The 9265-nt window shown below is 57.8% G+C and overlaps 1 protein-coding gene across 2 annotated transcripts; it reads right to left on the minus strand.

Annotated features, from left to right (window-relative positions):
• Window positions 1–6: 6 nt before the first annotated feature.
• On the minus strand, window positions 7–6579 carry EMX2 (empty spiracles homeobox 2). Of its 2 annotated transcripts, XM_007173166.3 has the most exons (3): window positions 5515–6576; window positions 3442–3626; window positions 7–1217 (listed from the first exon to the last, which is right to left on the minus strand). In XM_007173166.3, the coding sequence occupies exons 1-3, from the start codon at window positions 5921–5923 to the stop codon at window positions 1050–1052; spliced, it is 762 nt and encodes a 253-aa protein (XP_007173228.1). In that variant the 5' UTR covers window positions 5924–6576; the 3' UTR covers window positions 7–1049. The 2 variants fall into 2 exon arrangements, with proteins under 2 accessions (XP_007173228.1, XP_007173229.1); XM_007173167.3 differs by lacking the exon at window positions 3442–3626 and having other exon boundaries at window positions 1114–1217; window positions 5515–6579.
• Between the last annotated feature and the right edge of the window lie 2686 nt (window positions 6580–9265).

The following is a 9265-nucleotide window of genomic DNA, read 5'->3' on the forward strand; positions in this document are numbered from 1 at the left end:
CACTTATCATTCCCGCTAACTACAGTCCTTCAGTTTTTGCAATAGATAGATTGAAAGTTTGGAATGGCCTTTATTTACGGCAAATGGTTGAACTCAGCCAATACCTTCAACCACTAAAAGGAGTTTTAGTTCGTGGTTTTAAGCCTTGGGATGTTAGGAAAGGGAATGTCCAAGAAATATAATTAATTTAGTTTTTTTCCCAGTACAAGTCCTGACTCCTCTTGTGGGCACCCTCCCCCTCCACCCCCAGCCCCCCATCCTGCTCCCCGTTTCTCTGAAAGAGGACCACTATCGCTGAGCCTACTTCATTTAGCTTTCACAATCACTTTGACGTCAGAAGGTATCAAAAAGTGTTTACAGACTGCACATTTCTTGCAAAAAAATCAAAATAAAAAGCACGCAGAACCTGTCTTTAAAAGGAAAAGAAAATTACAATTCACTTCCTGTCTTAAGACACCATTCGCCCAACAACTGATACATGCAATTCAAGTTTTTGAACAGGTGTGGGATGGGGCTGGATGTGGAATCCCGACTGCTACTATCACTGATTATTTTTAAAGATTGGGGGAAAAAACACTTCGAAGTGCAAAATAAAAAGTCCTGTGCCTGGTTGGGTTTTTTCTTTTATCATTATCATCATCATTTTTTTAAAAATCGGACTGCGAGATAACCGGAATACCTGCCAATCATCTTGTCTCGCTGGTTTGGCGTTTGACTGACAGCTCCCCTTGTCAGAGCGCCTTCGGCTTTGCCACCTTTGGATCTCTCTCTGTCTCTGTCTCTCTCAAGCTGCCTGTTTAGACAAGGGTTGCGTGTTCATCAAGGAGCCTCCGTCCGCTGCCATCTCGGCGCGGCCTCGGATCAGGGCCCTGCGCTCTTGCGGCCCAGCGTCTGCGTCGCGCCGCTCCTCTCTCTGACTCCCTCTCCCCTTCTCCGTGAATGTGTGTGTGGTTTGTTTTAGTTTTGTAGGGTTTTTTCTTCTTTCCCCTCCTCTCCCTGTCTCTGTTTTGCTCCGTGTTGTCCGTTTCTGTGGGGTTCTGTTTGTGTTTTTAATCGTCTGAGGTCACATCTATTTCCTCGGGACTCGCCTGCTTTGTGGCGATTCTCCACCGGTTAATATGGTGCGTCCCTTTTTTCTTTTGTTGAGAATCTGAGCCTTCCTCCTCCAGCTTCTGCCTTTTGAACTTCGTCCTTCGGTTCTGAAACCATACTTTTACCTGCAGGAGAGGCAGATGGGGCGCGTTAGTTCCTGCACAGCGCCCTCCTACCTCTTCCTCTTTTGCCTGGCCCGGACCTGGGACCGAGACTACGGAAGTCCAGTACCCCGGCTGCGTATCCTATTAGCTGACCTCCCCACGGCCTCCCCTCGGGGAACAGAGCTCCTATCTCGAGGCCGGTGAGAAGGCTGGCTCCCTCCCCTTCTGGGCCCTCCTGGGGCACATTTCCCCTGGCCCCGAGGCCCAGAGTGCAGAGTGCCCCCTTCTCACTTTGTCCTGCTCGGGACACCCACATCCCACTAAGTGCAAAAGCCTGGCAAACATTGGGAAACCCCTATAAAATTATAAGTAAGGGAAAATTAAAAGAGACACATCCCTGACTCCTTCTACCTAACTAGTGCAGGGAAGATCTCATTCCCACTGCTGCAGCTCCTGCAGGGCCGAATGTGCTTTCTATTTTCTGCCAGTTTCCCGCAGCCGCTGCCTAAATATAGCACCTCCTCTGCAAGGCCTGGGCCCTGGGTAGGCAGTCAAGATTTGCCTGAGCTTCCCCCTCTCTGCCCAGTACTCTTGCAGGTGCGCAGGAGCAGTTGTGTGTGTGTGTGTGTGGAGGGTGGTGCTGGGGGAAACCGGGGGGATGATGGGGTGCAGAGCCCTGCGGACCAACCCAGCTGTATCTTTTCAGCTAGGAAAAGAGGCTCAAAAGTGAAAGCTTCTGAAAGACCGTGAGATAAAAGGGAAGTAAAAGAAAAACTGAGAAAGAGAAGGGAAGAGCCCCTCAGTCCTCCTCTTGACCAGCCCCAGGACAGTCCAGGGCTAAGCTCTCACCCCATCACATCACTTCCCACCAGGGTGGGGCTGGCAGCCTGGTCTCCTCGGAGCTCTGCTAGACGTCTGGGGAGCAGTGAGGTGGGGCTCAGATGCTATCCTGACCAGTCCCTGGGGAAGCTGGTGATGGGTCCCCATACAGTGACCAGACCAGACAGTAACACTGCCCAAGCTTCTCAGCAGTGAGGTACAGGTGAGGAAAATGGTGATGACTACACCTCCCATGCCACCAGGGCTGTCCCATTCCGCTAGCAGCACCCCAGGCCCCTGAAGTCCGCTCTGCTTTCTCCTTTGAGTCGGCAGGCCCAGGTCCCGGCTTGCTCTCCCCGAATGCCCCCAATCCCCCAAAGTGCCCCCATGAAAAAGCCGAGCTGGAACACGGCTGAGTTTAATTTGCTTTGAGTTTGCTAATTGAGGGGGAGGAAGGTTCATTTCTCCCCGGCGCTCGCCCAAGGCGCGCGTCGGTGCGCTCGGGGCTTGACACGCACACAAAGACTCCAGGCAGCGTGGGCAGCGAGGCGGACAAAGACCACCGCCGACTCGGCTATCCAGGAGAAATCAGCCGGGCCGCGCCTTGTGCCGGGCCCCGCACCAACCCGCGAGGCCCTCCTCGGTTTTGTCCGGGGGGACGTTTTAAAACAAAAGCCTCGACCTCTTTGCGCCTCCCAGGAAAAGTGTTACAACTTAATCTGCCCGAAAATGTTACTGTTTGCGGGGAACTTTGACCCCGCCCTGAGGCTCCGCGTACAGTAGCGCCTACTGTAGCCCTAAGCCCCCTCCCTGCCCCGGGGCAGGCCAGAACCTGGCCGCCTCGGGACCCTGTTGCGCAGGAAGGGTCTGCCCCCTGAGGCAGCCCCTCTCCCGCAGCCTTCTAGCTCTGTTTCTTGGATTTAGGGACGCACCCAGGATGCCCGGCTCGGTGGTCTGACTCTCCGATCCCCTCAAGGGGAGTAACTGGAGCCGTCGGTGTGAGCCTTGAGCCCACGGTGCACAGAGCTCGCCCTAACCCACTCTCAGCTCTCTCTCCAGCCTAGAGCCCCAAACACCCCAAAACCCCGCGGCACTCTCCTTCCTGGATCCCAGCCGTGTACCCCAGACTCTCACCGAAAGTCTCACCAAAAGTGCAGAGGTATCTTAGCCAGGAGTTGCAAGTCCAGCCCAGCCGCACAGAAGGAGAAACTCAGCCCGTTCCCCCCCCCACCCCAGAGCCTCGGGCGAGTCATCTCCTACAGTCCCGTGCTGGAGCCCAAGGAAGCCAAGAGCACCTCAAAACTTACACATCCTGAGCCCGGGCGTGGAACCAGCTCCCGGCCTGTTTGCCGAAAGCCCTCCGCACTTTGCGGGCTGCGTGTGCCCAGAGATTTGGGATGCGGTTGCGGCGCCTGGGCCCGCTCACCTGAGTTTCCGTGAGGCTGAGGCTGTGCGCCAGCTGTTTCCTCTCTGCGCCCACCACGTAGTGGTTCTTCTCGAAGGCGTGTTCCAGCCTCAGAAGCTGGGACGGGGAAAAGGCGGTTCGGATCCGCTTCGGCTTTCGGGCCAGCGCGTTGTGCAAAAGGAAGCTCTCCGGACTTGTGTCGTTCCCTGGGGGGGACACAACAGAAGTCCCGTTAAAAGGGGCCGTCCTGGCCAGGTCCGCGCGCTTCTCCCGAGCCGGGCTGACCCGGCACAGTGCTCAGGGCCTCCGCGTACGTAGCCCGTGCGGCCCTTCACACGCGTGAAGGGAACACCGCTCCAGCTGCCCGGCCCGCTCCGCCGGGACCGTACCTGTGCAGCCCCCAGCAGCAGCTGTCCCGGCGGGCCGAGTCCCAAGGCTCCTGACCTCTGCGGGCTTTGCAGCCGCCCGGGCCCCACGAGCCTCGCCACCTCCGCAACCGGCGCCCGGAACAGAGGACGGGGCGGCAAGGCAGGGCCCGGGGATTGGCGCCCTGGACCCAGAGAGACGGCTGTCTCTTCTTTCTAACCTCTGGGAGAACTTTGCCCCGGGGGTGAGGGGCGAAGAGGCGACGAACCGCTATCCTAGAGTTTTCTCGGGGACTTATTTTTAAAGTACTTAAGTCTTTCTCCTCCGGAAAAGTGCAGAGGCCGGGCGTGTCGTTGCAGCCCGGCCTAGACCGAAATCTCGCCGGCGGGTGCGCAGGGTTTCTGCTGCCGCTGCCTCCCGAGGCCCCGTTCTCCCGCTGCTCTGCTCCAGAGAACTAGGAGACACGAGCGAAGGCATCGAAACCCGGGGAGTACAGAGCTGCGGTCACCCGATGGGACTGTCCGCGGCCCCAAAAGATCCTAGCTACTCCGGGCCTGGCGTGGGGACCAAGAGCGTGGCTGCCAGAGAATGAGGAAAGGGAACCCTAAACTTTTCGAGCAAAGCCAGAGAGTTTCGGATTCACTCATTAGGATGGGAAATCGATTCACCAAAACCCAAAGAAAGACAAACCGACAGTCCAGGCGGGGATGGAGGCAAATCCGGTCTGGGAATAAGAGTAAAACATTGTTTTTGTTTGGTTTGGTTTTTTAAATTATGGAGGAGTGGAATGTACCCCATTCTAGGCTCTGGCAGGAACGCCAAGGGTTAATGAATGGGCAAGCCGCTGGGTATTGATCAGCGGCCTCGGGAGGTAGGTCTTTTCCCGGCTCGGATCGCTAAACTAATTACTTGCCCCTTTTCCTGGAGTTAACTCTCCTTCCACCCCCACCCACACACACACACAAAATCCAAAAAATAGCAAGAAAGGAAAACACCCAAACAGATCTCCTCCAGCCCGTCTTCCGAGCCGGTTCATTTCTTTTAAAAGAAAAACAAAAACAAAAACCAGACCGAACCTGCCTTCGCCGTGGCCGCTCGGCGCCCGAATTGAGCAGGTCACGGCGAGAGTGCTGAGCCTCAGAGGTTCCTACCCGCGCGGGTTCCCGCCCCGCCTGAGCCTCCAAAATAAGCAGGATAAAACAAACTCCCAGACTTTGCTCTGGGGACGCAAGGGTCTCTTCGCCGCCGGAAGAGGGTCAGAGACCGAGAAGCTGCAGGTCTAGGATGCAGAGGCGCGGAGTGGATGGCAAACTGGGTCGAACGCAGGCGAAGGCGAACCTGGTGGCCGGGCCCTGTCCGCGCCCCTCGGAGCCAGGGCGGCATCGCCGGGAAGACAGAGAACCCGGGGACCCCGCGGGCCACGGATTCCTTGGCGGCCGGCACTCGTAGCAGGCTAGGAAAGCCTGCCTCGACCCGAGAGCTTTCGGGGACAACTCCTCTGTCTGCGCCCTTCTCTAAAGGGTCAAGCGGCCGCCGGCCAGCCCCCAAACCGGCCGCAGCTCGGAGACTAGGGACCATGCCCGGCTCCTCGCCGCCCAGTTTCCAAACGCGGCGCGCGGGCGGGCGAACCGGAGGAACATCCATCCAGGCCTTGCCGGGCGCCCACCCAGAGCAGGCCGAGGGCAATGCGGGCTGCAGAGCGCTGCAGCCCCGCGATGTGGCACGTACCTTGGAAGCGGTGGCCCAGATATCGGTAGCGATGGATGAGCCAGGGGTAGAAGGTGGACGGGTCCCGCTGCTGCGAGGCGAAGAGGGGGTGTGGCGAGTGCGAGGAGGGCAGGGGGTGGGCGGCCAGGGCGTGCGGCGGCGGCACCGGGTGCACGGGCACGGCCGGGTTGGGCGGGTGCGAGACCGCCTCGGCGAACACCAAGTCCGGGTTGGAGTAGACGCCCCTGCCGGCGGCGGCGGCGGCGGCGGCCGAGTGGAAGCCGTTGAGGAACGGGTTTATGGGGCTGGAGTTGGCGTAGCTGAGCGCCGCGGGACGGATGGGGTCCTCAGAGCGCGAGGCGGGCAGGGGACTGTCCTTGGCCACCAGCGACTCGATGGTGAAGCAGCGCTTGGGCGCCGGCTGGAACATGCTGCGCCGAGGAGCGGGCGCCCGGGGCTCCCAGCTCCCGGCGACCGCGGCGCGCTGCCTCCGCCGCCCGCTGCCCGCTGCCCGCGGCGAGAACGGACGAGAATTGGGGACTTGTTTGGTGGGGGTGGGGGTGGGGATGGGGGTGGGGATGGGGGTGGGGGAGGAAAGGGAGAAAGAAAGGAAAGGAAAGGAAAGGAAGAAGGAAAGAAGGGGGGAGGGGGAGGGAGAGGCAACGCCGAGGATCCCGAGAATCTTGCACCAAACGCGCCCAACCTGGAGAGAGGGGGAAAAATCCTTCCAGAAGAATTTGCAGGCGTGGATTGGGGTAATTTTTTTTCTTTTTTTTTTTTTTTTTTTTTTGCGAGATGGCGTGGGGGGGATCGAAGTTAGAGGCGGGAGGGGGGGAAGTTTCTCGGGGGAGGCAAAAAAAAAAGTTTTCTCTCCTCTGCAAAAGGCGGGCAGGGCGCCCTAAGTCCAAGGACAATCCATGGAAGTGTTCGCTTCTTCACAAGTTGTGCAAACGATTTGTTAGTTCATGAGCCTAATTAGTGCGGGGATCACATAAACAGCTTCCTCCGAAGCCTGGTAAATGGCTTGATGATTGGTCGCTATTACTCGCCCTGAGGTGGAAGGGGGGAGACTCTTTAAAGTGCGTCAGAAGGAGGCGAGCGCCTGGGAACCCGGAGGCCTGGATCCGGGCCGAGAGTGGAACGGAGTCGGCGCCGCTGCCTCGGCCGTGCCTCCTGCGCCCGCCAGGCCGCCCGGCCTTTCGGCGCCGTCGCCCCGCGCTCCTAGCTCACTCGCTCCCGCGGCGCCCGCTGCGGCTTCTCCTCTTTCGCCTCCTCCTCTTCCTTTGGCTTCTCCTCCTCCTCCTCTTTCTCCTTCTCCTCCTCCTCCTCCTCTTCCTCCTTCTCCTCCTCCTCTTCTTCCTCCTCCTCTTTCCCCACCTCCTCCCCCTCAGCCACCGCCTACTTCTCCACCACCACCATTCCCTCCGGGGCACCCCGGTCCCTGCAGAGTCCCCGAGCGGCGCCGCCTTCGCTGCGGCCCCCTGGATCCAGAGCCTGCTGAGCCCGAGCTGGGGGGACAGACGGACACACTGATGCACAGATTCCTCGCGCCTAGCGCTGTGCCGCTGCTGCCCCCCGCGGGCGCGGGTCAGGGGAGCTGGAATCGCCCCGGGAGCACTCGAGGGTAAGCGAGCAGGGGTTGGTTCCCGGCGAGGGCTAACGGAGCCGTTGGCTCAGACCAATTCCCACCCCCAGCGAAACTCCCGGAGGTTTCCCAGGTGAGGAGGGAGCCTGGCCGGGGATGGGGGTCCTCCGACCACGCATAGCCTCGAGGTCCCAGGGTCCCTGAGTTCACGATCCTTGACTCGGCCCGTTCGTTTCCAAGCTGAGACCGGAGTGGACGACCCTGCCCTGGCGGTGGGCTTCCAACTTGCCCACAGGCTCTCAATTTTCCTCTCTGGGAGGGTGCTCATCTCCTTCCCCCAGACAGTTCTTTTGGGAACCGGGGGTCCCAGTATCTGGGAATGGGGGTCCAAGGTCAAGGGAGAGGCTGATGTGATACTACTATTACCGTTACGTTGTCGTTATTATTTTTGTTAGTGTTGTTATCGTTGTTATTATTGCTATTATTATTATTATCATCATCATCATCATCACTATTTCTATTATTATTCTGCCATCTGTCGTCCTAGGGGCGGGTTGCTGTGCAGACCCAGGGCTTGCAATTAGGGAGTGAGGATCGCTTCTCCAGTCCCAGGCCGTGTCCGCATTTTCGAGCTTGCCTTCGGTTTTAGGATGATTTTAGGGCCGAGTTCCCTCGTCCCCATTGGCTCACGCTGCGGCATAATTATGATCACATCCCCCAGGCTGCTGGCGCTGCTCTCTGTTTATTGGTGGTTAAAGATCTATTATCTATTCATCAGCCGCCTCTTTTTTCCTCTTTTTTTTTTCTTTTTGCCAATTACATTCTTCTAAAGTGAAGTACCAGCAGGTATTTTGCACGTTTACAATTAATGATTTAAAAAAAAAATCTGGCATCCTTTAAATCTCTTACTTGGAGGCCCATGTCACTTCGCTTAAGGGTGAAGAAATGCCTGTGTTTGGTGATGAGGTTGCCGTGAGACCCAAAAAAATGTCGATTGGGAGGGGGAGAAGAGGGAAGTCCTGTAAGTCAGGCGTCAGTGCCACCAGATTCATCAGTCAAAGGTCCCCAGGTCTGGGGACATGTTCCCCTGCTTTCCCAGCTACCCTCTCCCTGCCCTAGGATCTCCCCCATCCTCTGTGGTTTCATCTGCTGTGTGTTTATGTTTGTGTCAATTTCTTCTTTATTCCAGGCATAGTCTGTGTTGGGGGTGTGGGCGGTGGGGGGGTGGGGGGGAGGCTGGATGGCAGGAGGATCCAAAACCCCTTTCGGAAAACACTCCAGGCAAGAGAGGAGTTAGGAGTGTGTTTTCTGGCGTTGTCTGGGCACCTGATCTTAGTGAGGACCCAGCAGAGATCATGCGTGCTGCCTCCCCCAAGCTTCCCAGGGCACACACACATACACACTTCCACACACGAGACAGGCATGGGCCTCAGCTCTGTACTCACGGCCCAAGAAGCCTGCCCCTACCTCAGGCTTCTGCTCTCTGACGCCAGCTCTGGGCAGGGGTCTTGGCTGGGTTTTCACCCTTAGCGGGTTCTCTCGACCTTGCTTTGTGGCATCCCCCCATCCTTTTCCCCAGGCCCAAGGGTAGAGGGTGTTCGATCCAGCCTCTTGAGGTGGGTTGCATTTTGAATAGTATCTCCCTGGGTCCTGAATCATAGACCTCCAAAAATATTGTCCCCGATTCAGAAATCCTTCCCTCAGTTAGGCTGTAGGGACACAAGCCCCACTGTGCCCAGGCCAACAGGGAGCCTGAAGCCACCAGGAAAAGTGGAAGTCTTTGGGCTGCGCTAGCCAGCCAGTCTGGGGTGAAGGTAGAGGTCAGCCCTTGGTTCCCGGAAAGAAATACCCAATTTAGGTGGGTTGTAGATCCCCGATCCTGGAGCTGGTGGAGGAGGACCCCTTTCTCCATGGAAGGATCTCCAGGAGGGCTGGAGGTTCAGGCTTGCCCGCAGGCCAGGCCTTCCAAACTCGGCCTTAGACTACAAGTGGGAAACTGAGGGCACTAAAAGCCCCACCCTGGCTGCAGGGCAGGGAATGGCCATTTATTGCACAGTCAGTATTAGTGATCTTGGCTGGGGGGTATGAGAGTAGACGACTTCGAAGGCAAAGGGGCTCCATTCAGTGTCTGGGAGGTGGGATGAGGCCCGCCATGGTGTGTGATAGTTTCCCCTCTTCTAAACGCTC

Source organism: Balaenoptera acutorostrata, chromosome 16 (assembly GCF_949987535.1).
Source record: "Balaenoptera acutorostrata chromosome 16, mBalAcu1.1, whole genome shotgun sequence".
In the NCBI taxonomy this organism is placed as follows: domain Eukaryota; kingdom Metazoa; phylum Chordata; class Mammalia; order Artiodactyla; family Balaenopteridae; genus Balaenoptera; species Balaenoptera acutorostrata.